Source organism: Vitis riparia, chromosome 14 (assembly GCF_004353265.1).
Source record: "Vitis riparia cultivar Riparia Gloire de Montpellier isolate 1030 chromosome 14, EGFV_Vit.rip_1.0, whole genome shotgun sequence".
Classification (NCBI taxonomy): Eukaryota; Viridiplantae; Streptophyta; class Magnoliopsida; order Vitales; family Vitaceae; genus Vitis; species Vitis riparia.
The window spans coordinates 1,861,860-1,889,710 of NC_048444.1; the positions used below are offsets into that span (position 1 = coordinate 1,861,860).

Genomic DNA, 27,851 nt, shown 5'->3' on the forward strand with positions numbered 1-27,851 from the left:
AAGTTTTCCATTTTCTGGTTGATGTGTAAATAAGGTGGATGTAAAACAAGCTTAAGTGGATGCATTTATAATTTCCCATCCTCATACGTGTTGTAAAGTTCTTATATATATCTTGTTTTGACCATCCACCCATTCTTCCCACTTGTCAATCAACCATTTTCTTTCCCTCATCTTCCTTTGTTCTGTTTATTATTCTGCGGAAGACCAAGTCCGACCACCTATAATTTACATCAATAAATCTAGGAAAAAGGAAGAATATGCCATGGAGTCTTGAAGAATAAGAAGGGTTGCGGTATCACATGGGTCTTGAAGAATATCAGTAGAGCTTTATTTCTACATGGTCAAAAATAATCTAGGCCAGCTAAGAAGGTATCATGGTTAGCCTTTTGAGTAATGGAAATCTCAGAAAACCCTGTCTTTGCACCCGTTTTCAGCTTAAAGACTGCATTGAGTATAAGATAAACAGAAAGAAACTACCCTTTCTCATAACCAGTCAAGAAATAGGCTAAAAACTTCAGTTTTTTTACAACTTTATCATATAAATAAGTTCCATTCTACCTTGGTAGATTTCAACTACCAACCTCTATTCTCAGTCATTCTATTGAGCCACAGCTCAGTTGTGATTTGAGAACTACATTAAATAATGGGAAGCTCCATAACATCTTTAAGTCCTTTTCATGTCATATCATGCTCTAAGTATATTACTAGAACTATCACTTCATTCTGAATCAGAATCTGGATCCGCATCCACAATATCAGGAAATGAATCCATCGATGATTCATTGTCCAATTCGGACACAAGTCCTTTACTTCTTTCAGAATTTGATACTGCAGTGGAAGCATTTTCTCCCTGTATGGCAAAACTATCACCTTTAGCCACTAAGACATCGTTGCCAGTTGCTATTTCACTATCCCCAGGATCTAATGCACCACTGTCTGAAGCAACCTTCCCAATTTCTATTTTAGTGCTTGTTGATGCACTGATAACAACAGGAAATGTGCTTTCTTCCTGAGAAATAGATTCTGGAAATTGGTGTGACTCAACCATAATTTCTTCCTCTGTTCTTCCCTCCCTCGTGTCAGCACCAGTTGCTGCTGACCTGTGATCAATTTTCTTTGCAACTTTTGGACTGGATGCACCATCCACAGAAGGAAGCTTTTCTGTCTGGTGGTCTCTAAAGGCTTCTGAAGCATCGTCAACATTATTCCTATTCTTACTGGGATCAGTCACTGGAATATCAATTTCATCGTCGCTCCCCAGCCACTTGTCGTACAGATCATAATCTGGATTGGGAACACCAAGTGCCATTCCCAATGGACCCCTTGAAAATGGGGTGTTGAGGTCCTGACCACCAGAGTACATACTTTCTGGGTATTTGTGATTAGCTCCATTATCAAAGGATTTACGATTAACAGTGGGGAAATCCTCCAGTGGAAGAGCCCTAGGATGAATGAGCACTTCCAAAGCCAAAAGAGCATGGGTACAGAATTCAGCAAGCCTGGTTCCGGTTTCTTGCTTACCTGCAGAACCATTTTCATTAAGAGAGATTAAAGTAAGTGGACAGACAGAGCAAATCTTTCAGTAACCTATGCATTTTCTTTGAGGTTTTTTCCATTCTAGGTGTCAAAGCAGTCACACATGAGTCTGACTAACCATTAGGCAATTATCTATTACACCTAGGATTTCTAATTTGTCACTCCCTTTACCTTCCTCCCTCCCAACATAACCCCACCCAGGGAAAAAAAATGGTTGCCCATGCTAAGATCTTCTGGTTGTCTCATAAATACAAACTACTTTGCCTAATAAATGTTTCTTCAAGAGTTTCCATGATTGAGAGCTCGAGCAGGTGGTGTCTTTCATGGCATGGGTTCACAGCTGTTGTATTAGGGAGGACAAGGAAAACACTCTTTCATGTCAGGCATCTAAAAGGGGAGATTTTTTATCAAGTCTCTCTCTTTGGTGCTCTCTCCTAGGCTTTCTTCTCTTTCTTGTTGTTAGCATGGCACTCCAATGCTCCATCCAGGGCGAGGTTTTTTCTTTTAATTTTATTTTTTTTATTTTTTATTTTTTTTTAATTTTGCTTGCTTGGGAAGAAGCTGGGGAAAGATTCTCACCATTGATTAGCCTATGCAAAGGGGTAGGACTATGGTTAGCATGTGTTATTTATGTGGGCAAAGAGAGGGACCCACAAATCATATGCTCCTTCATCTTAAGATGGCTAGAATCTTGTGGTCGGTTTTTTTTCTGTTAGTCATGTTAGGGCTTTAACCAAAATCAACTTAATATATATTGTTGGTCCATCATTACCTAATAGATTAAGCTTTTAGGTCAATTAGTGGCTTAATTGTTAAGGAAAATATTTTTTAGCCATTGATCTGACAATTCCTCACAATCAAAGTATCTCCTATTTCTTTCCTTCTAGATCATCCAGAAAAAACAAGAGGGGGCAACTCTCCAAGCCTTAATACACCTTCTATCTACAAAAGAACCATGCCACCCTAGGAAAGTCTTCCTAATTGACTCGAATATAACCCACCGAATACCAAACATGGAGAACACTAGCTACCATAAAAGTATCGCTTTGTCACAATGAAGAAGCATACGATCAATGGATTCTAACTCCTCTTTGCACAAAGCACACCTGTTGGCCAACTTCCACTCTCTTCTTTGAAGTTGATCCAAAGTCAAAACCCTTCCCCAACAAGCCTCCCAAATGAAGAAACTCACCTTCAAAAGAATCCACAAATTCCAAATTATCTTCAAAGATAAAGGGATGGTACCATCTGTCTCCAACAAAGAATAAAGCCCTTCTACAAAGAAAACACCTTTGCTATCTCTCTTCCAAACTACTCTATCCTCCTCCTCCTTCTTCACTATTTGTCCATGAAGTTCAGATCCGCTCCATGACAACCACCTCCCAATCATTCAGATTCCTTACAAAATGGAAATTCCAATTTCCTCCTTCCCCACGCTGCTCCCAAAAATCAGCTACCCATGCCTCTTTAGAATCAAATAAGGCAAACAACAACAGGAAAGTCACATATAAGGGTTCCTCACTGCACCACCTATCTTTCCAAAACTTCACCCTACTCCCATTACCCACTGCAAAGGAAATCTTTGAGTTAAAAAATCCCACTACTTCCCAATCTCCTTCCAAACCTCTACTCCATAGAATGACATTCATGAGTGATGCTTTCTTATGAAGAAAGCTCCGATTAGTTGGTGAGGCAGTTCTAAAGAAAGGAGGCATAGAAAAGTTTGAATCTGGCACAGCTGAGCCTACTTTGGTGTGTGCAAAAGGAATGAAACAAGAGTGGTTTAGGGGCAGAGCTTTCGCTTGTGAAACTAAAGACAACCTGTCTCCTATCTATATTTTGTATGGGCCAGGGAGGGAAACTTTATCCCTTTTTGATTGGATAGGAGTTTAGCACTAGTCTAATTTGTTTGTTACTTTTTGCTTTTTCCTTTCAGCAATTCCCAACATACTTCCAATTTCCAGTTTAATAGGGTTCAGCTGCTTTCTAGTATTTTTATCTATAGGAAAAAAAAGTTATTATTATAAATATTACCATTATCATCATCACTGCTAACATTATTATGAAAAGAGGAAAGTTACTTCAAATTGTTGAGGATTACCTCTACGAAAAAGCTCAAGACCCTGGGCCAAATATGGGGGCCGGACACGAGCTGGGGAAAGAAGAGAAGCCAAAAGTGCTCGTAAGGCTGCAAGCTGGAAATCTGCCTGAGTTGAGGTTGCATCACTGGGCAGGGAAATGACCCTTTCATCATCGGCCCATCCCCCATTACAAGCATTTGTTGCTATAGTTATCAGAAGAAGATCAACCTTTAATCGCCAGCGTTCAGACCGCAAAGCACCACCCTGTGAAAAAGTTTATACTAATTTAATGTTAATTGTTCATTCCAGAAAATCAGAACTGAGTGAAAAAATGCAGAAAAGGTTTATATGTCTCTGCCATAGTTCAATCAAGAACATAATTAAAATCTCCCAATGACACACCATTCTTTAATTAGGAAATGAGAAGATACAGTATAACATGGACTGAAAGGTGGACCATGGGAAAAATTGTTTATAGAAGTGACAAAGAAAAAAAATAATCCACAAAATTCTGAGAAAAAAACAGCAGTATACTTCCAGCATTTGCTTCAATTGAAAATAAAATCAGGAAAAAAATGTAGCTGTGCTGTTGATGCTACATAGCATTGTATGTATGGAAAGAGTAAGCTATATCATTAAAGAGATCACATTAATCAATAAGGTAGGTATGTCCAGCCCATGTCCAGGAACAATGGCATCCAAAAGACAAAAGAGGAACCCACTTTCCACTGTCCATGCAAATAAAAGGGTCATTGCATCATTGGAATATAGATAAGCTAGATCAGTACAGAAGTTCCAGTTATAAGGTAAGTATGTCCAGCACATGTCCTCAAAAGTTGTAACCACAAAATCAGAGAGGAACTCATTTTCCACCATCAAAAAGTATGTAATGATAATAAAAATCACCTTGTAGTAAACAAACTAATGAAGGTTTTCGAACACAAAGGTACCATCTGCCAGTTATCCCAAACACCAGACGCAGATAAATATTTTAATTACAAATAGACAGAATCAGGAAGGCCACTTGAATATAAAGGTGATATATCACCCCTTAAGTTCAGAGTGCTTATTGAATGCAGGAAGCTGAATGGCATCTATTGAAACAAGTTGAAGAAAAAAATGCTCTAATTAAACTTTCAAACTATGAAAGAATAGCACAAGATTCAAATTTTTAACAGCCCACTGATGTAAGCACAATCACAATAATACAAGTAACTCATAAACTAAAATTGCAAAAAAGGAGATATAATTTTCTTCCCAATAAAACAAAACAGAGAGAGAGAGAGAGATGTAATCTAAGGTTTAAAATGATTTTAGCCGATGACAATCTTTCAAATACAAAATATTTTGGCAATAAAAATAGAAAATGACACAAATCTAACACGAATTGAACACCACCATTACTAAAGGTGGCAACAGAGTTATAAAAAGACGTGAATACCACCATTCCAAAAGTTGGCAATGGGACAGCTTTAGGTTAACTTTGGCCAACTGAAAACTTTCAAATAATGGAAAAACCTCAACAGAAATAGCACCTTACATCCCTTAACAACATTGAATCAAACTGTTGTTCCTCAAAAGAAATGCCAAAATATTGAAATTCTTTGTGAGAAGATTGGTTCTAGTGGAAGTTCTGTTTCACCAGTGCTATCAGATTGGTTATGGTGGCAACCGGCTCTAGGAGGTGGTGGTGGACACCAATGGGAATGGTGATGGTGATTGTGATAGTGGTGGTGGAAGTGGGTTAGGAAAGTAGTTAGTGGCCCTTGGCAGCAAAGGCTTTTCAGAGGCAATGGTGCCACACTGTAGTATTGTGTCCAAAATGTTGACTTTTTTGTTAGGGGATGTGATGATGGCAGCAACAGAGTTGCTGGTGGTGGTGATGGCAGCAGTAGACTTGAGAGGGGCAGTTATAAAAGAGGAGAGTTAAAAATAGTGATAGAGACTCACTGGCCATTGTGGGGGCGGTGATAGTGGAAAATTATGATCCTCAAATCCAGCTCCACACCCCCACCCCCCAGTACATGAACCAGACACGACCCCAATAATTTTAATGATATGAAGGCAAGATGTAGAAACAGGGAACCTTTGATGCCTGACTTCTTTTCCTTTACAAATGCCCATAATAATTGGGTTGTGCTTTCCCATTTATGACAATGTATGCCAGATTATAATTGCTTCTTGAGGCTAAATTACCTAAGTTAAAAATCCTCCCTTGAAGAAAAATTGTCTTGCTTATCATGTCAATTTCCACTGGAGAAAAAATCTACTTCAATATGCATGCATGTGTCACAAGGAATTAAATGTATGCTTATGGAAAAACATTAGAGAGGGGTGGGTTAAGTTCAATCTTTTTTTATGAGCAACAACAATATAATATATTAAGATAAGTGACAAGAGGTACAATAGAAGGATAAGGAATCCTCCAAAAAAATTACACAAAGAGTATGTAGGAACCTCCAAAGTACTAAATAAATCTATACAATTGTGAGGTGCCACAACCCATATGGGAATCTAGAAATAGCAATCAATCTTTGAACCATTATTTTGGCTGAGAATGGTAAGAGGACCAAATTTTGGTTGGATAGATGATTAGGGGAGAGTTTCTTCAGAACAACACTTCCATCTCTCTACCGTCTTACCATGGCCAAATTTGCAAGAGTAACGGATCTTTGGTTGATTGAGAGAGGTCAAAGTCATTGGATTCTTTGATTTAGAAGGCCTTTTAAGGTGTGGGATCTAGAGGTAGTGGAAGTGTTTACACAGAGTAGTCATTGGATGAGTTGGATTATGGAAAGGGAGGATACCCTCTTGTGGAGGGAAGAGAAGATGAGGAGATTCTAAGTGAAGTCTTTCTACAATTCAAAGTGCTCGAGCAGTCATTCTCCTTTCCATGAAAGAGAGGTGTGGGCTTCATGTACCCCTTTAAGTGCTTGTTTCTTTGCTTAGAAAGCAGAGAGGGAGAAAATTTTAAAAATATACCAACAACAATGTGACTCAGAAGAGATTATCTCGGCCTATATCGGATCATTTTCCAATTATAATCGAGGGGGGTGGCAAAAGAAGAGGCCCTTCACCTTTCAGGTTCGAGAACATGTGGCTGAAAGTGGAAGGGTTTAAAGACCTTATGCGGAGTTGGTGGCAGGGGATGTCGGTCAGTGGTAGGGCTAGCTATAAGCTGGCTACAAAACTGAAGGCGATTAAACAGAACTTAAAAGCTTGGAACAGGGAGGTGTTTGGGAACTTGGAGAGTAATAAATTGGCTGTCTTACAGCAAGTGGACTATTGGGACCAAGTGGAAAGTGAGAGGAGTCTGACAGAGGAGGAATTTTCCAGAAAAAAAAAAAGCAAAAGAAGGTTATGCTAAGTGGGTTAAGCTGGAGGAGATACACTGGAGACAGCTATCAAGGGAGCTGTGGCTAAGAGAATGGGATAGAAATACGGGGTATTTTCATTGAATGGCAAACGCGCACCGAAGAAGGCATACCATGGAAAGAATAAAAATCAGTGGGGTCTGGCTGTCAAAGGAGCAAGAAGTAAGGACCAGAATAGTAGACGCCTTTCAACGGTTATTAACGGAAGACTCGGAGTGGAAGGCAGATATAGGGGGGTTAAATTTGAATCAGATTAGCCAACAAGAGGCGGACATCTTGGAGCTGCCCTTCATGGAAGAGGAGGTCCATTCAGCCCTAATGGACATGAATGGGGACAAGGCTCCAGGTCCGGATGACTTTACGGGGGCCTTTTGGCAATTGTATTGGGAGTTTGTGAAGGAGGAGGTTTTGGAGATGTTCAAGGAATTCCATGAGCATAATGCTTTTCTCAAGAGCCTCAATACCACGTTTTTGGTTCTTATCCCAAAAAAATGAGGAGCAGAGGAGCTGGGGGACTTCAGGCCGATCAGTCTCTTGGGCGGGCTGTATAAACTTTTGGCTAAGGTGTTGGCCAATAGGATTAAAAACGTGATTGGTAGAGTGGTCTCTTCATATCAGAACGCATTTGTCATGGGTAGGCAGATTTTGGATGCGTCTCTAATCGCAAATGAGGTGATTGACTCGTGGATAAAAGAAGGAGAGAAAGGTCTGATCTGTAAATTAGATATTGAAAAGGCGTACGACAATGTTAATTGGCAGTTCTTGATGAGGGTTATGCAAAAAATGGGAGTTGGGGCTAAGTGGAGGGAGTGGATATGGAGCTACATCTCGACTGCTAAATTCTCAGTGTTAGTAAATGGGGAGTCAGCTAGGTTCTTCTCTAGCTCTAAGGGGCTTCGGCAAGGCGACCCTCTATCCCCATATTTGTTTATCATGGGAATGGAGGTGCTGAGTGCCCTTATTCGGAGGGCTGTGGAAGGGGGCTGCATCTTCGAGTGTAGAATCCAGAGGGGTAGGGGGCAGGTTGTTATTATTTCTCACCTTCTCTTTGCGGACGATGCCATAGTTTTCTGTGAGGCTAAGAAAGATGACATGACATTTTTGAGCTGGATCTTATGTTGGTTTGAAGCCACTTCAGGGCTGAGGATTAATCTGGCTAAAAGTGAAATTATTCCAGTAGGGGAGGTGGATGAGATCCTTGAGATGGCTGTGGAGTTGGGATGCAAGGTAGGTCAGCTGCCATCAACTTACCTGGGGCTGCCTCTGGGTGCGCCCAACAAAGCCGTTTGCGTGTGGGATGGGGTGGAAGAAAGAATGAGGTGGAAATTAGCCCTTTGGAAGCGGCAATACATCTCCAAGGGTGGTAGAATCACCCTCATAAAGAGTACTTTGGCAAGCATGCCATTATATCAGCTATCCCTTTTCCGTATGCCTAGGGTAGTGGCAAGAAGACTAGAAAAGTTGCAAAGAGATTTCTTGTGGGGAGGGGGAAGTATGGAAAGAAAAACACACCTAGTCAATTGGGAGAGGGTGTGTGTGGGTAAGGAGAAGGGGGGGCTTGGTTTGAGGAAGTTAGTCCATTTGAACAAAGCCCTACTTGGAAAATGGGTGTGGAGATTTGCTCGTGCCAAGGAGGAGATGTGGAAACGTGTTCTTGTGGCAAAATATGGGCAAAAGGAATTTGGGTGGAGGACTAAAAAGGCAAATGGGGCGTTTGGTGTTGGGGTTTGGAAGGAGATACTGAAAGAAGTTGATTGGTGTTGGGACAATATGACTTTTAAGGTAGGAAAAGGCACCAAAATCAGGTTTTGGAAGGACCGTTGGTGTGGGGATGTGGAGCTGGCCCGGAGGTTCCCTCAACTCTTCAATGTGGCTGCCCAAAGGAGTGCCACTGTGGGGGATTTATGGGACCAGAATTCTGGCCAAGGAGGTTGGAACCTAAAGTTTATTAGAGGCTTCAATGATTGGGAGCTGAACTCGGTAGACGAATTGCTTCAAATCCTAAGGAGTCAAAGAATTACCTTGGAGGACTTGGCCTTACGGAAGGGAGGAAAAAATGGGAAGTTTGAAGTTAAGGAAGCGTATGGGCTGATGATCAGCCATAGTACCCCTTTGTTTCCCAAAAAGGGCATTTGGGTGGAGAACGTTCCTTCCAAGCTAGCGTTTTTTGCGTGGGAAGCTACTTGGGGGAGGGTTCTTACTCTTGATAGGCTTCAAAAGAGAGGATGGCAGTTTCCTAATCGGTGTTATTTATGTGGTAGTGATGAGGAAAACGTTAATCATCTTCTTATTCATTGTACAGTGGCTAGTGTGTTGTGGGGGATTGTTCTTAGTTTGTTTGGAGCCCAGTGGGTCTTTCCAGAAACTGTAAAGGAGGCGGTTATCAGCTGGAAGGGTTCTTTTGTGGGTAAAAAGAGGAAGAAAATTTGGAGATCCATACCGTTATTTATTTTCTGGACGGTTTGGAAGGAGATAAATAGATTAGCATTCAGGGGGGGAGTTAGCTATACAGAAAGTTAAGAATTCTTTTGTTTGTAATATGTGGGGGTGGGAAAAATTGTATAATGGTGCGGAGCCTTGTTCTCTTATAGGCTTCCTGGAGTGGATAGCCTCCAGTTAAGGGTTGGTGGGTTTTTGTTTTTTGGCTTTTTGTTGTGAGGCCTTCGTCGCCTCGTATACTCCCTGTATGCTATGCGGCGCTTTGCCTTTTGCTAATATATGTGTTTACTTATCGAAAAAAAACAAGGGGATGGTGGTTGGTGAATAAATCTAGCCTTTGCAGATACTTATCAAAAAAAAAAAAAAATCTAGCCTTTGCAGAGGTAAGGTAGGGTCAGCAAATCATTTTTTTTTTTTTTTTTTGATAACCAAAGAACTTTCCATGACCAGGCCCTTAGGACTCTCCATGGGGACCCAAACCTCAAGGTGTTGATCGCCTCGCAACAACCAACATTGAGTAAATCCGAATCATTAGTGGCAAGATTCAAACCCAAGACCATGTGCCACTTACTGAGACCACACTTTCTAGTACTCGCCCTGACCAACTAAGCTACCCTAGTGGGTGTCAACAAATCATACTTTAATTCACTATGAAAAAGCCCGGTTGTTGTGGGACATTATTTTCTATCTTTGAGATGATGATTCTTCTAGAATTAATCAAAGATATCTTCTTGGATTGGAAGGCTTAAGGCATGAATAAGAGGTCAAGGAATGTGTAACGAATGATTTCTCTTTGCCTTTTTTAGTGCATTTGGAAAGAGCTTCAAATTCAAATTTCAAGGTCTAGGTATCTAACTAGAGGTTGAAGGAGACCACCTTCAAACCTCTTTGGAAGTGGTCTAGAGTCTTGTTAGGAATGGTTAGTTGCTCTTTGATTTACTTTATTAATAGCCTAGTAGAGAATATTTGGTTTTTGTATTGTTTCCTACATTCATTTTCATTGTGGTTCCCATTGCATACTTCTAGTGGCAATGGGGAATGAGACCCCGTTTTAGTTAGGCCCTATTTAATATATCTCTTTCTAATTATGAAAAAAAGTACTCAAAATGTGTAAGCACATGTAAATAAGGAAAGAAAGAAGAAGAATGACTGCTCTCTTCTATTAGTATGTAAGTTGACAATATGTCAATCCAGTGCTTCTCTTTGCATCTCCTACCAAAATACTAGGCCTTGTTCCCTCCTACTTGTGAGTGCCCATTAATAATTGGATTGTGAATTCCTATTCCCAATAATGTATCACCAGATTATAAGTGCTTCTAGAGGCTTAAGCACCTAAGCTAAATTCTTACCTGAAAAAGTTCCCTTGCATACCATGTAACAAAAAAGAATACACTTTGACATGCATGCATGTAGCACTAGTACTTAAATGTGTAAGCAAAAATAAAGAAGAATGAAAAGCATAAAGTAGTTCATATATATGAGCATATGTCAATTGAATGTTTCTCCTTGCACCTCCTAGCAAAATACTAGGCCCTCTAACCTCTTTTTTTCTTTTTAAGAAGTTTAACTTTAAAATTCATTGTATAACTACGGAGATTTCAAATACCATACATGGATTACTACTAGTACTCCAATTTGATGTAAAGCATATTTGACATCTTTGCAATGGAGACAAGTGGCAACCATTGCCTATAAAAAAAGTTTACTGACGGCATGGAAGAATGGACTCTAAGGCCCACATTTTGTTTCAGCATTCTTTAGATGATAATGGGCCTAGTTGGAATATCATATAATTCAATATGGAGTTCAGCCCATAAATATTCTAATGAAATCATATTTTTGTCTAAGAGTTTTTTGTGAGTCTAATCAAAGAGTCGTAGGTTATTCTTATTTTCAAAGTCATATCTAATTTTCCAAGAGTCTCTTAATTTTGTCTATTAGTTCAAGTTATGTTGATTTCCAAACTTCATTTTTAGAGTGATTAGTTCCAAGGAGTCTTAGAATTCTAGTGTCTGAAGCTGGTTATGCTTTCTTCTGAAAAGCAATGGATGGAAACATAAAATTTCCAGCATTCAATTTTTTTTTTTTTTTTGTGCGTGTGTGTGTCATGCAAACAGAATCTAGGTGTGAAGCCTCATGTTTCTAGGAGTGATTCATAGACTCCGACTAGTGTGATACTAGTCATCCATTAATCATTTCTCTCACTTTCCTTTTGTTTGAGAATTCAGATATGGAAATAATTTTTTTTGGCTAAAAACAACCTATTTTGAGACCATTTTTTCAAGAAAAAAAAATTTTAGTCACAAATTTGTGACATGTTTTTTAAGTAAGATAATTATTTTCAAAAGAATAGTTTCCAAACAGACCTTTATGTATTTTATCGAAAGCTTCATCCTATATGCCATGAAATTCTCTAAATACTTCACTCATAAACTAAAATTTTAGAGACTTCAAAGAATATTCACACAGGAATTATACAATCTGAAGAAAAGAGGAAAAATATAAATAAATAAATAAAAACTTAAATAAAAAAAATAAAAAAACACATTCTGCAGCCAAATTCCATTGGTCGATCAACATCAATTTCATCAAGTCCAATAACTGAAGAAGCATTATATTCACCTTGTCAGTCAACTCAAGGCAACAAATTCTCATTCCCACTATCTGGGACTGACCTGTTCTTCTGTTCTAAGTTCGTGTTTGACATCCCAGCATAAGTTAGAAACAAAACATTTTCAGGATCATATGTTGGGCTGCCAACTTGACACAACTCTCATAGGAACAAGACAGGACATGTAAACACATGCAAGCAAATTGATAAAATGAAGGAATACTCCTTACAGATCATTGGAGCTGAGAGCAACCATGTTCTCACCAAAAACTAAATGCGCCATGAAACAACATTATTCACAAAAATACAAGACACATACCACTGTAAGGAGAGCTTCTAATGCCTCTAGTGCTGCTATCTTCACAGGAATAAAAGTTGTGTATCCTTTTGGCACTTCTTTTTCAAAATTGACTCTATCAAGCTGCTCCTCAGAAGATCCAGTAGCAGTAGTAGCATGCTTTCTTTTCCTATGTCTTGTCTGCAGCAATGCTCCGGTAGAGGCCTTTGAATTTGCTCTAGAAGATACATCACCAGTCCCTTGATCAATGGGATTCAAATCAGCAAATGCATTGTTGATAACTTCCTCTGCTAGATGTACCGCTATTCCTGCTCAAGGTAAAATTATGATAATTATACCACAAAACCTGATTTTCATCAGAAAGACTGCAATTACGGACAAAGATTAACATGAAAAGTTTCCGTGCTAAAACATAAGCTAGGCTATGATAGAAATGGATGAATAAAAGCTAAAAAGACATGTTGAGAGGCTATAAACAAAATCCATTCAAGTGATACATTAAGGACAGAACAGAGTCCATAATGATGATTTTATACATATGTATATGCACATGCATACATTATGAACATATGTATCTGTCTGCATATGCACACATGTAGGCATTTATTATTTATAACTTTCACTCAGACACTTGTACTTCTTTGGCAGAAAAATAACAAATATGCTCTACAGTTGGACATTAAACATTTAAGAGCCATTCACTAAATGAAAATAATAAATACTAAAATATTTCTTAATTACTGCATACCGATACCCATGGACATCAGCAAAATCTTTATGACTGAATAGACCTTTATCCTTAGTTCAGGCAATGCGCACATCCTGAAATACACTGTCAAGAGCCGCATGATATCTGCAGCATGTGGTAGTAGTTGACTGCAAACAACAAATTCATGTGCAGAATTTAAGCATACATGTTCTCCAAAGATATGGAAAACAGGAAGGAAAAAGGAAGCAAACATTCAAAATAAATACACATGGTGAGAAACAAGAAACTAAAGCAGCACCTTCAACATTCAACAAAGAAAAATACCTATCAGAAAAAAAAAAAAAAAAAAAAAAAAAACATTCAACAAAAAAAAAAATGAACTAGATACAGTCTTCAGCTGTTGAAATTTCTTCCAGAAGACTTGCCCCAGTAATTTGCTGTTCTCAGAACAAATATGAAAAAGATGTCTATAATCTTATATGGATCCATTATTTCATGCATAACAATTTTAAGAAATCATCACTGTAACTTACAAAGTTCTCCATGATAACATAGACCTTTTCCACCAACCTCTTTTGTGCTTGATATACAACTATGGTTTCCCTCAAGCAATACCCGTGCCTGAACCAATGTTTTGCAAAGCAAAAAAGCCTTTGACAACATATTAACATGCCCAGATTGGTGAGACAAAGAAGAAAAAGGATAGATTTCAAAGGGAAAGGCATTAATAAGCCTTGGAGACCCAAAACAGAGCTGCACAACTTGGGGGGTAAAAATGTCCTCCACAAAGGATACAAACTGCTTGGGTTCTCACTTTGCTAAATGATAGCTTGACAGAGTGCTCTTCCCACACAATTTTGGAATGATATACTCTTACTTTAGGTTGATGTATGAAGCGCACTGGAAAACAAAAACAAGCCTCAAGAATTGTATTAAAGTCTATGCCATATGTGAACTTCATTCTGAGGCTTCTATATCATAATAGATCCAAGGCTCGAACACCAAGCTTTAAAGATGTCCTTGGCAAACAGGAAGGATATGTGGAACAAATACTGGTAGATGTCAGGAATGAGTATCCCAGCACTAGGAATCAGATATCCAATGACCAGTGTGCCACTTTGATTCTCATGCCAACATTTGGATGTGTTGAAGCATATGGCAATGGGTAACCCTACTAGTCGTTAGGAGTTAGGATCAACTTGATTCAAGCCTGTTTAACCTGTATATTGACATACTCTCCATCAATCTTTAGAACTCAACTGCTTGATTGGATGGAAGCAAGTTTAATGGCTTGGAGAGACTGCTTGATTGGATGTGTTGAAGTATATGGCAATGGGTAACCCTACTAGTCGTTAGGAGTTAGGATCAACTTGATTCAAGCCTGTTTAACATGTATATTGACATACCATCCATCAATCTTTAGAACTCAAATGGGTTGGAGAGACTGCTTGATTGGATGGAAGCAAGTTTAATGGCTTGGAGAGACTGCTTGGTTGGATGGAAGCAAGTTTAAAGCCCTGTGTTTAAGAGGGCTTTAAATTTAGGCAATCTCTATGAGGAATGAGCTGCCCCAAAAATTGGTTGTGGCAAACTTCAAGAGAGAATAACTCCTTACGGTACTAGCCTTGTGGAAGAGGCTATGAAAGAGTATGAGGGAGTGGTTGGACCTTCTAAGGTTCATTCAGCTCTCACTAGGTGGTGGCAGAAGGAATAGGTTTGGTTTGATATTTGATGTGAGGACAAACCCTTGAAGAAATTATATCCTATTTTATTAAGCATTGGAACCAATAAGGAAGCCTTGATGGGAAATTGTATATTGAGGGTTGAAACGAGTATTCATTGCTTTCCAGCATTTGTTAGGATCTTTTAGGATTTTTAACCAGAGGCAGTGGGAGAGTTCATTGGCCTACTTTATATGAAGGTATTATGCAGGCCAGAAGGGACATGATAGATGGAAAACCAAGTGGGATGGAAAGTTCACTTCTTTCCCCTCCTCTTTTACTAGAAAACAAGAAACTGTATTGATAAAAGGAGAATAAATACAAGAAATGCTGGGTAAAAGGAAATGTAGATAAGATGGTAAGGCTAATATGGGTTGTCTGAGCCTCTAAATTCTCCCTTACTCAGCCTCCTTTTTATTCATTGCCCAGCTACTTGAAAGCACAAAAAGAGCAAATCCCTGTTTAGGATTCACAAAATCCTTACTTGAACTCCCTTCCTTTCACTACTGATGAGACACCCCTTTGAGGGGAACATGTAAAAGAAAAGCCATAACTTAATACATCATGTATTTCAAAAGCACTTGGTTTAACTAGATTTGTGTTTTTACTTGGCAATATAACCTGCCTGCAATGAATCAAGCAAATTCTGTCTAAACAATGCCTTCACAAGCACATCCACATGATGAGAGAACAGTTATTTCTTATAGATATCAAGCACAGGCATTACCCAAGAAAATATCATGGTTCACCTGCGCACTCTCTTTATGATTGCAGTGAGAAGGTCCAAAACATATGAATGCAAAGTTGGAAGTTGTGAACAGATAAACTCTTGTTGAATGGCAGTCACAAAGGGCAGTAAGGCTTGTGACAAAGAGCCATCTACCACCAGTACTCTCCCCACAAGGGCTAACAGTGGACGGATAGGAACAGTTACCTGTCAGTCAAAACATATACTCTTGATGACATTGATTCAATTATATAATATTTAAAGAAAGATGCCTATTGATATATTCAAAAGTACTTTGAGTAAATTTCTGTTCCTCTATTGATGGAATATATTTTTTTTTTTTTAAGTGAAAATGTATTAAAGACAAGAAAGAGTATATAGGATGTATACAAAGCAACCAAAAGACCAAAAAAAGGTGAGACACAAGTATCGATAGAAAATTTTCTCAATAGTTCCATGAGAATCAAACCATATACCTGAACAGGATAAGAAGTTGTAAGCAATTTACAGCAGCAAAGCATCAGAGTAGTGACACTGGACATCAGCAATTGCTCAGACTTCCTTGCCACCTTGTCCAAGACTTCTCCAGATGTTTTCTTACCACCCAAGGGAGGTGGGGGATCTTTTCCCGGCGGTACCAATAATCTAATAGCTTCATTACATTTAGCTTCTGTCACATAGGCAAAGACAGTGTTACCAAGACATCAAGGCAACAGCATTACCAAGACAGTGTTATTATCTACCTTCTTCTAGACCTTGGAAGGCCTCATTAAGGTAAACATTTATTGATAATAAAACCTTCTGCATCATTAAAAACCAGCAATCCTCATCACCTCTCGATTTTGGAAGTAATGCAAGGCAAGCAGCAAGCTTCTGAAAAAAGAACACCAAATGGAACAAAGGATACACTTCAAAACAAGTCCACATGTGTATTAGTGTGTTTGTTTAGTCAAATTCCAGCAAGCAAACAAAAAGACACTCACCTCCAACATATTAACACTGCATTTCCCTGACATAATTTTTGAAACGATAGCGGCTTCAACCTGCCAAAATATCCATATTCATTTCACCTGGTATGCATTAGCAATTCAACTATAGCACTTTTGAAATGAACATCCTACAATGAGTGCCAACAAACCGGCAAAATGCAAAATTACTTGGCTTCTTTACAAAAAATTTTACAGCAAGACCCAACCACCTAAGGTTTCCTTAGTAACATCAAATTAGCATAACATAGGTCTGGCACATATGCTTTCAATATAACAAATAGAACAGGTCCATAATAATTGGAATTCAACATTGAGTCCATAACTGTTTTCAAATAGAGTTTTCAGCTTCTATTTGACTATATCTCACAGTAAAGAAAATGCAGCAGTAGAGTAGTATAATAAACCATCACTGAGGATAAAATATGATCATCCGTGATCCTCTTCTTTTTCTTTAAATTATTCATTTATTCTTTTTGAAGTTGACTTTCTGAAATTTTTTTTTTTGACAAGCAAATGATTTTTTTTTTTTTTGATAAGTAAGCACAAATTGTATTAAAGGGCAAACCGCCATAAGGCATACAGGGAGTATACAAACGCAGCCACCTCAAAAAACAATATAAACGAGTAGCCTCAACGGCCCTTAAGTAGCTGCTAGCCACTCCAAAAAGATTAAAAGCGAAGAGGACTCCTCTCCCATGTACACTCTATTCCAACTCCACAAGTTACAAACAAAATAATTTTTGAGTTTCTGTATGTCTAAAGAGCCCCCCCTAAAGGCTAATCTATTTCTCTCCTTCTAAACCGTCCAAAAAATACACACCGGTATGGAATTCCAGATTTTTTTCCTCTTTTTCCCCACAAAGGAGCCCCTCCAACTAAGTAACACCTCTATGACCGTCTCTAGGAACACCCAATGAACCCCAAACAAAGCAAGGATAATATCCCAAAGAACCCTAGCCATTGTACAGTGTAAAAGAATGTGATTTACATTTTCCTCTTCACAACCACACAAAAAACAGCAATTAGGAAGCTGCCACCCTCGTCTTTGGAGCCTATCCAAAGTAAGGATCTTCCCCCATGTAGCTTCCCAAGCAAAAAAGGCAGCTTTAGTAGGGACCTTGTCCACCCAAATGCATCTAACTGGGAAGGCGAGGGTATTAGGAGCAGCCAGCAGATTGTAAGCATGTCTGACTCCAAAAATACCTTGACCTCCACCTCTCCAAACCACCGAGTCCTCTTCTTGGGAGATCTTGATGTCCCTCAGCATGTTAAACAAAGCTCCTATTAAATCTAGCTCCCAATCATTTGAATCCCTAGCAAATCTGAGGTTCCAACCCCCTTGACCAAGGCTAGAGTCCCAAACCTCATTGATTGTTGCATTTTTAAGCACCGCCAAAGCAAATAACTGAGGGAAAATTCTGGACAGCGCCTCATCACCACACCGGTGATCAGTCCAAAATTTTACCTTCTTAGTCCCCTTGCCCACCTTAAACCTTATGTTATCCCAACACCAATTTGCCTCCTTCAAAATCTCCTTCCAAACCCCGACTCCAAACGCCCCGCGAGCTTCATTTGTCCGCCAACCAAGGCCTTCTTGACCATATTTCACCCCAATCACTTTCTTCCAAAGAATGTCCTCTTCAAAGGCAAACCTCCAAATCCACTTACTCAATATATTAAAAGCACAAATCAAAAGAAGGTGCACACATAGTACACAGGAAGTAAACATCCAAGAAGCAAAAAGAAACAACCAACAACCACAACCCTAATCTAATACTTAGTGTACAGCCAGACAATGAAATCTATCAAGGATGGGGGACCAGCTTGAACATCATCTTGATGAGACCCATGGGACCACACGTATAGCTGCAAAGCAACCAACCTCAAAAGGTGAGTGCTTGGGTTCAAGTCCTATCCCCGTCTATCGTGATATGGGGCCTCATTACAATCTGCTTCCCGATATAAGTGAGAAGCCACTTTGCAGGGTAAACTTGCTCAATCAAGGGGATGCTATCATGATCTTATGAATCTAAAGATCTCAAAATGGAAGAATGAGCTCCTTTGCTCACCATCATTCTCCATATCTGTATGATTATTTTGTAAAACAACCCTAAAAAAACAAGTGAAAATAACTTAAAACAACTAAAATATATTATCTGAAAACAAGTTGTTTTTTGTTTTTAAGATTAAAAAATTGTTTTCTATTTTCTGATTCTCAAATGTGTTTTCCTGTTTTTTTTTTTTTTTTTTTTGTTCTCAAAAACAAAAAACTATTTTAAAAAACAATTACCAAACAGGATCTTAATTATTGTTAAATTTCTAATTTAGGTAATGGTTTACTTTCATCAAGTTTCTATTTATTTTAGTCCTCTCATTATATGTTAGGAAAGTTTTTTTTAGTTTCTAAATAATGTTCATTTCCTATATCGTTTCCCATTCTTACAAGAAAACATAAGGGATTAGAATCAGAATTTTAGAGAAGACAGCTATAAGATTCTACGCACACCTATTTTGTCTTGCAAAGTGGAGAATCAGAATTTTGATGAAGAATTTCAGCATCTATTAGACTTTCTTTGAGGGTGTAATGTATTCCTTAGAAGTGTGATTGCTTAGGAAACTTTAGGTATGATTGCCTAGGATGGTGTGATTTCCAAGGTTTTTTTTTTTCTTCTTTTTCAGCCATCTTTTCACCTCATTCTATATAGCCTACAAAAATTCTATAGGCCTGCAACTTTTAAGATTAAGCATCATAACGATTTGCAAGTTTCAAAAGGAAAACAGAAGGGTATGTATAGCCAATAATCACAAACAGGTAAGTATATTTGATCAAAAAATACACAGGAAATTTCCTATCAAGGCAATATACAGGCAAAATGTGATGTAAGAACCTGCAATGACTTGGATTTGAAGAAATTCTGTTAAGACAACATAATTGGAGGTCCAGCAAGGAAAAGATGAGAACTTACAATGTCATAATGATGTTGGACGGAAGATGGATAGAAAGTTACAATAGTGCATAACAGATGAACTGCTCCTTCCTGCACAATAAATCACCATAATTGATAAATGAACTTACAATACATGAAAGAGGATCGCAAAAGATATCATGAATGAATAGATGGTGTAAATTCAAAACAAACAAACACAACATTATCACAAAAGATATCATAACATTCTAACAAGAATGGTAGAAGGTAAGGATTAGAATGGATAAGACATATCCAATCTTGCAGGCTCGAGAATCAGGAAATAGCTTGTTAACACAAATAATTTACATGCTAGCACCCTGGAGGATACTATATTAATTTGAAACTAGTGAGTGTTTATGTTTACAGTACATCCCCAAAATAGCTTACTATCACTGTCTGCAGGATGTTACAAGTTGATTTTTTTTCCCTTTTTTCTGGGTTCAGAAAGAGACCACATATTAGAAGGATATCAAAGAAGTGGGCACAACTCAAGTACTCAGACAAAGTGTACAAATTATACCAGAGAAAGAAATGATGAAACAGCAAAGTACAACAAGAAAAAGATTACACATCTCCCCCAATCCACCGCAACAGCTGATCCACCACTCAAACTGTCCAGCGTCTACATAGGCCAAAAAGAAGCATCTCCTTTCTGCCATAGCCTCAACCATAACATAAAATGATCTCAGCATAATTTCCTTCTGCTTGCTTTCAAGTTGGACACTCCAAACTTTCAAAATTTCTCCCATCTTGCTACTTCCAATTGCAGCAAGATAAACAATGGGAAACTGTTAACCATAACTTTTTCCCCATGAAGAATTTGCTATTCCAGTTAGCCATCACCTCTTGCATTTTAATTTGCAACTTCACATATGTAAATTGGAGCCATTTGACTTACAGACATTAGTATGCATTGGAATCCAAGTGCAACACTAAGCACAAACATACTTTTTTTTTGATGTATAAAGGAAAATGTATATTAAAAAGAGAAATGCCAAAAAAGTGCCCCAAAGTACATAGGGAGTAGTATACAACGGGCGCCTAAAAGCACCACCAAAAAACAAAGGGGGACGACAAAAAATGACCCCCCTCAACAAGATCCCATCCACTCCACAAAATCTATAATAAAAGAAAGGTCAAGAGTTATATACAATTTGGACCACACTCAAAGATTATAAAGAAAAGAAAGTTCAATCCCTTGTACAAAAAGCCCTATTGTTCCTTTCCTTCCTTCAATGATAAAATATTCTTTCAACTAATAATTATGGAGTTTTTATGAGCATATAGTAGTACATGGATATGAAGCAACATACAAATCATGGTAAAGCCATCAAGCAAAACAGATTCCATATGTCTCTTTTAGATGGAAACATTTGTGGGGTGGGGGGAAGTAGAGACAGAGAGAGGGTGAGAGAGATGATGTTCAAAGATTTGGAGCATGTATAGCTTGCTGGTTAAAGCAAGCATGAAGTAACCAAAAAATAATTCAACTTTTCCTTTTGTTAGGCATTTTATAGAACTAACCCATACAGCCTCTGAGCCATCTTCATTTAACAGCTTCAAAACTGGTTGAATAAGTTTCCCAGCATGGGAAGTCCCATCTTTCTTTGCATTTGGAAAGCTACCCAACCTAAATCAAGAAAGTAAATAGCTTCAAAAGTAATGTCTCTAGCAATCTCACTAACAATAATAAGCTTCAACAAGTACAACTAAATATGAAAGTGTTAAACTACTGATTTTCCTAAAAGCTCAAGCTTGTAGGATTTGGGTTCACAACATATATCATACTTCTTTAACACCCTCCCTCACATATGACCCCATACCCGCACATGGAAGGATAGACAGACTCGTAAGCAAACAATTGCAACTTGGGAAACAAATATGAAAATGGGGAAAACAAACATATGATAAGGCTCAAACACATCACCTCCCACCAAACGAAGCTCTAATACCATGTTAAACTACCAATTTTCCTAAAAGCTTAAGCTTATAGGATTTGGGTTCACAATTTATATCATGCTTCTTTAACAGAAATATAACTAATTACAATTGCAAAAAGGACGTGTAGGTTGCTCATAATGCATGTGTTTTACATTGAATATTTATTAATGCCACAGGTTTATCTTTTGCTTTCACTTTCTTGTCTATATCCAAGCAAAAACATCCATATCAAGCAGAAAGATTAAATAAATGGGCCCACACATGCTGATTAATCTTTTAGTTAAAATTGGGCTTCGCATTATTCAAATCCATAGATGGTATTTATTCATTCTATTACAAATATAAAAATTATCATAACCATTTTTTGAGAAAAAGAACAATGTGTTTGTGGTGTTGCTTTGTAACATATTTACACATTTGTTACAATGGAAAAATAAATAAAAGAAGATCCAACCTTGTTAATAAATCTGATATTGAGGTACAAGAAGCCACCTTCACAAAATGAGACTCTGCTGCTGGCTGCTTAAAACACAAGAAGACGCACACCATGTCATACTTTAGAATGAAATATGCTTTTGGGGTGTGTGTGTGCACATGTTTGGTTGTGTGTGGACAAGAGATTTTCAAAACATATTCACAAGAGACCTTAAGAGGAAGTTAAAAGGGAATAATATTCAGAAAAAGTAGTTTAGTAATTTTAGCATTTTCTTGTTTTAGTTGAAGTCTTGTTTTTTTATTTTATTAGAATTCATTCAAGTAGTTTAATTTTAGTTAAATTGTGTTAGTATCTAATTTTACTAGGAAAAATAATCGTATTCCTAATACGAAATAGTCTCTCTTTTTTTGTGATAGGTTCCTACTAGGAAATAATCTTAGTCTTATTAGAAAAAGAAGTTCCATGAGTATGTTCATTTTAATGAATAAAAATTCTTGAGAAGTTAGTAGCTATTTGCCTTTTAAAAGTGTGATTACCTTCCCTAGGCATGATTGCTCAAGAACCTTAGAGTGATTGCCTTCTATATGCTAGAAATCTATAGATCTTGCATCAATTTGGTAAAAGAGCTTACTGACAACATAGTGAAAATTCAAAGTAATCAAAGCTATAGGGAGAAATGGATTAGTGATAATGGTGATTCATCTTTTCTTTGTTGATTTCCAAACTAGAGGGGGTGGATGTGTCTCAGCTTTTGTTTGCAAATGATGCTTAGGTCTTGTGTGAGGATCCCCAAGATCAATTGATTCATTTAACTTGGTTGCTTATGTGGTTAGAAGCATTATTAAGGCTTAAAATAAACATGGATAAAAGTGAATTGATTTCAATTGGTGGGGTTGCAAATGTAGCAGATTTGGCAATGGAGTTGGGTTGCAAGGTGGGGGAATTTTCATCTACTCACCTAGGTTTGCCTCTGGGAGCCCTTTCAAATTAGTAATAGTATGGGACGCAATGGAAAAGAGGTTTTGTAGAAGATTGTCAAAGTGGAAAAGACAATATATTCCTAATGGGGGAAGGCTTATGTTGATTAGAAGTACTTTATCGAGCATGTTAGTCTATAACATGTCTTTGTTTGTAATCCCTACAAAGGAACTTTCTTTGGGGAGGTGGGACTTTGGAGAAAAAGCATCATTTGCTTAATTGGTTGGGTGTTTGCTTGAATAAGAGAAAGGGGGGCTTGGGCATTAGAAATTTATCTCTTCTAAATTGGGCTCTGCTTTGCAAGTAGAGCTGGAGATATGTTTCTGATGGGGGTAGAGGGTGCATTGTGCAAAGAGGAGTCAAAGTCCATTAATCATATCATTTTCATTGTGAAAATACAAGATTAATATGGCAGTTGGTGTTCTCCATTTTTGGTGTTCAGTGGGCTTTTTTTAAGACAGTTAAGGAGACCCTCCTAGGGTGGCAGGGTTCTTTTATAGGGAGAAGTCATATTAAGGCTTGGAGAGTTGCTCCTTCTTGCATTTTTTGGACAATTTGGAAGGAAATAAATAGAAGATGCTTTGATTGCGAGGAATTGTCTTATTAAAAGCTAAAAATGTTATTCCTTAACAATTTCTATACGTAAGTCGAGGTGTATATAGGAGAAGGGCATACACATATGATTGATATCATAGATTGGTTGGGTCGTGGTTGAGAGAGGGAGTATTTTTTGTTCCCTCTTTTTTATTTTTTGCTTGGTGCTCTTTGTATACGATCTGTGTACTCTTGTGCGCTTTTTTCATTTTATTAATACAATCTCTTACTTATCAAAATAAATAAATAAAGGGTAAGCATGGGAAATGAGGAACAGGTTAGCACCCTAGTGAAGTCAGAGATGGTTATGGGGTTGGTGTTTGGAAAGCTAAGAGAAAGGGGTGAGAATTTTTCTTTAGTAGAACTTCCTTTGAAGTAGGTAATGATAGAAGGGTTAAGTTTCGGATAGATAAATGGTGTGTGGAGGAGCCCTTATGTAATTTTTTTTTTTTTTTTTTTTGATAAGTAAAGCAAACTGTATTAAAGAAGAGACGGAAAGTTACAAAGTATACAGGGGGTATACAAAGCAACTACCCCCTCTCAAAGCAAAAAAAAGACCAACAAAGTCTCACCATCCCTTAGTTGGACGCTAACCATTCCAATAACCCTATAAGGGACAGACGCTCCTCTCCAATATACAATCTAGCCTAACTCCACAAACTACAAACAAAATAATTCTTAAACTTTTGAATATCTAACACTCCCCCCCTAAAAGTTAGTCTATTCCTTTCCTTCCAAACCGTCTAAAAAATACACAACAGTATGGATTTCCATGTCTTTTTCCTTTTCTTTCCCACAAAAGGGCCCCTCCAGCTAGTTAAGACCTCCTTTACAGTTTCTAGGAGCCCTTCTGTAATTTATTTTCCCTCTTTGTATAAATTGGCTTTGTCAAAGAAGGCTTGGGTGGCGGATTTATAAGAAGACTTAGGAACGAGGAGTCATTAGAATCAATGCTTCTCTAGGCACTATAATAATTGGGAGTTGAACGTTGTTGAGATTTTTTTCCAAATGTTGTTACTAAAGAAAGTTAGATGGGAAGAAAACAACAAGGTGATCTTAAAGGATGCTAAAAAGGGTTTGTTTTCAGTCAAGTCTTTCTATTTAGTTTTGGAAACAAGAAGGGTGATCCACTTTCCAACAAACATTATTTGGAATTCATAGGTCCCATCCAAAGCAAGCTTGGAAAGTCAGTTAAGGAAAAGCTGACTTTAGATAATCTCCAAAAGAGAGGGTGACCACTAGTGAATAGATGTTTTCTTTGCAAACTTGAGGGGGACTTTATTAATCATATTCTACTTCATTGCACCAAAGCAAGGATTCTTTGGCATCTCTTATTCTCTTTATTTGAAGTAGTTTGGATGATCCCTTTTTCGATGAAAGATAACATGTTAAGTTGGCATGGTTCCTTTGTAGGGAATGAAATGAAAAAAGTGTGAAAAACTGTCGTCTTTGCAAATTTTGGACAATTTGATGGGACAAAATCAAAGTGTTGTTGAAAATAAGGAACAAAAAAATCAAAAGATAAAACTTTCCTTCCTTGGTAATCTTTCAACTTGGGTTAGCATGTATACAAGTGAAGAATCAATGTCTTTGTTTGATTTTGAAGATTGAGTGGGATCTTGTTGAGAGTCAGGGTAGTTTTTTGTGTCCTCTCTTTTGAGGCCTTCCTTTTGATGCTCCTTGTATGTTTCTTGTGTACTTTAGTGTAATTTTTCCTACTGTTAATTTATACATACCTACCTTTACCTATCAATAATAATAATAAGAGCATATAATGGTCTATGTCAAACATAAGACCATATGTTTCATATGTTGCTTCACTGTATCATTTTGTACATGTTTCTTACTAAGCAATCAAGCTTACCCATTTACATAATCCTTTCAAGTGACTACCAACTAGAGGAGAAGAGAGCTAGTTAATAAGTTACAAAAATTGTAAAATATTAACTAATGTTACTAGAGGAGGAAATCAATTAAATGTACTAAACAAATTAATACAAAAACATTTACCACATTTCACATTGTTTAACTATTCATAAAAACACATTTAAGATTGATATGTAATAACATAAGAATTCAAAACCATACTATTTCAAGTATAAATTTTTTTCTACTCAATATACATAATTTCATAGTTGATTCCATGCTGAATGATGGAGCCAATATGACTTTGGTTCTTGTATAAGCTTGACACCATAATGCAACTTGGTCATAACTATGCCATATCAGCCATGGCTTAATTACGACTCAATTGTACTAGCCATGAGTCAACCTACCGACTTATTCATTGTTATAATTGGAAAATCCATCTTGGTAATAGCCATTCTAAATATGACTTGGCTAAGTCATATCAAACTCGGCCGATACTTAAGCTTTGGACCTAAAGCTTTTGCTTGCAACCCTCCAAAAGGGCCAAAATTTCTACCTCAATGATTAAACTCTTTCTCGCACATTCAGAGAATAACATTTAACATATGCAAACTTGCATATTAATAAATATAGACAGAAAACCACTGATAGATAATCTCAAATCATTTATCACCAAAGAATATAAATATCATACTGTCTAGAAAACCTAATTTGCATACCTGAATATGTGACAGGAGCTTATGGAACCAAACTGAGTATGATGCCAGGAAACGATCAGTACTACATTCTTGACAAGTCAACCCAAGCAAACAAGTTCCAGCCCAACATTTATCTGGCTAGAACAATATCATATCATCAAATAAATAAATACTGAATGTATCATTCAAAATTTTCTCTAGTTGAAGAAAAATAGAAAAAATCTTTTCTTTCAGGTTAACTTCATCATACCCACTAAAGAGACTAAATTAAGCAATTTCTACCCAGACACTCTCAAGCAAATTTTATTCTATATCACATGTGTTATGATATGGGATGGAAGAGTGTTGGAGTTTCTGCTAGTGTTATCCTAACAAACTCATAAGAATTAACTGGCCCAGTGAATTGAACCCCATCAACTAGATTTTGCCCACTCTTCTTGACATCAATTGATTTTAGGTGAGATTGCATGATCTAGGACTCATGGATTCAAGTCATCGATCAACCAAATACTAATGTGGGGACTTTGTTAGTATAACTGTGATAAACGCATAGGTGAGATTTCGTCCACTCATCCCAAGATTGGATGACTCCATCATGTTTTGCATTGCATTCCATGATATCAAAAGGCAGTTAAAGCATCCTTAAAAAAATAAGGTCACCAAGTAAATTAGATACTAACCACAACTAGTGGTATATTTCCAGTCGTTAGGGTCTTGCAAACAGTGCATATGGTTGTGTAGAGATGAATTTGATTTGGAGTTATGATGCTATGGAATTCAAAAATCTGTCTTCCGCAGTGTAATTCTTGTTATGCATCTTTCACTAAATTTAAAGACAACTAGATATAAATTGCTTCATGGACCTCAAACATGATTGGGGCTGTTTAATTCCAGTTGCATAAATACAACAAAAATGCCATGAATTAAAATTCTCTCTGCCTTCCTCTTGTTTAATCACCCAATTGATTTTTAAGGCAAATTACATAAAACACTGTTCCATTCTCTTCTGCCTTCGCCAACTCCTGGAAAATTTTTCTAGGGAAGGGCCTAGTAACCTACTTCCTCGGATTATTAGGGAAATATATCATCTCCTTTCAATTAGCTTCAGATTAAAAATAAAAATAAATAATAAATAAATGAATAAGAGGTATCTTTATCTCTATCTCTATCTCTTCAAATGTCAAATTACTCCAATTCAAAACAACATTTTTTTACTTCCAAGAAGAAGAAATAACAAAAAAGGGAATGAAGCTCCATGGAATCAGTAAACGGACTCAAATTTTACTCCTAAAAAATGTGATTAGTACACTGAGTCAAAACTCACCATATTGCAGGAAACAAGAGCCAACAAACGATCCACCCATGAATCCACGGCGGTTTTCCACTTATCGATATGCTTCTGATCGATGGATTCCGTGACGGATTCGGACAAGAGCCGGTGAGTTTTGATGGCCGAAAGAACAATGGAAAGATCCGAAGGGCTCCGGAAAGGTTGGTTTTGGTCGGGAACGTGGTCCTTGAGAAGGGTCCGAAGCAAGCGAGGCTTAAAAGCAACGTCGTAGACGTTGTGGAAGTGGTCGAAGAGCGCCATTGGAGAGGAAGAATAGGTGAGGCTAGGGGTTTAGAAAGGGTTTTAAAGATGTTTAATCCGGGTTCCGGGCCGGGTCGATCAGTTGGAGGGTTAGACCGTTTGATTAAACCGGTTTCGGATCAATTCCAGGCTTCCCGGTTGGCCCAACAGCCGATCGGTTTCGGACACCAAGATGTTTGTAATTTTGTATTAACCAAATAAAAATACTTGGTTAATATTTGTTTACATTAATTTTTTTCATAATACTTTATTAGCTCACATTACTAATGTATATAAAAACTTTAGTTGAT

The 27,851-nt window shown here is 37.6% G+C and overlaps 1 protein-coding gene across 3 annotated transcripts; it reads right to left on the reverse strand.

Moving 5' to 3' along the window:
• Positions 1-454: 454 nt before the first annotated feature.
• LOC117930694 (proline-, glutamic acid- and leucine-rich protein 1) lies at positions 455-27,561 on the reverse strand. Of its 3 annotated transcripts, none has more exons than XM_034851335.1 (13): positions 27,295-27,561; positions 25,992-26,108; positions 21,850-21,917; positions 20,979-21,084; positions 19,452-19,523; positions 16,480-16,539; positions 16,240-16,369; positions 15,973-16,166; positions 15,519-15,703; positions 13,088-13,215; positions 12,361-12,647; positions 3,638-3,881; positions 455-1,521 (listed from the first exon to the last, which is right to left on the reverse strand). In XM_034851335.1, the coding sequence occupies exons 1-13, from the start codon at positions 27,559-27,561 to the stop codon at positions 719-721; spliced, it is 2,661 nt and encodes an 886-aa protein (XP_034707226.1). In that variant the 3' UTR covers positions 455-718. The 3 variants fall into 3 exon arrangements, with proteins under 3 accessions (XP_034707226.1, XP_034707229.1, XP_034707228.1); XM_034851338.1 differs by having other exon boundaries at positions 21,850-21,914; positions 25,992-26,104; positions 27,295-27,426; XM_034851337.1 differs by having other exon boundaries at positions 25,992-26,104; positions 27,295-27,426.
• Between the last annotated feature and the right edge of the window lie 290 nt (positions 27,562-27,851).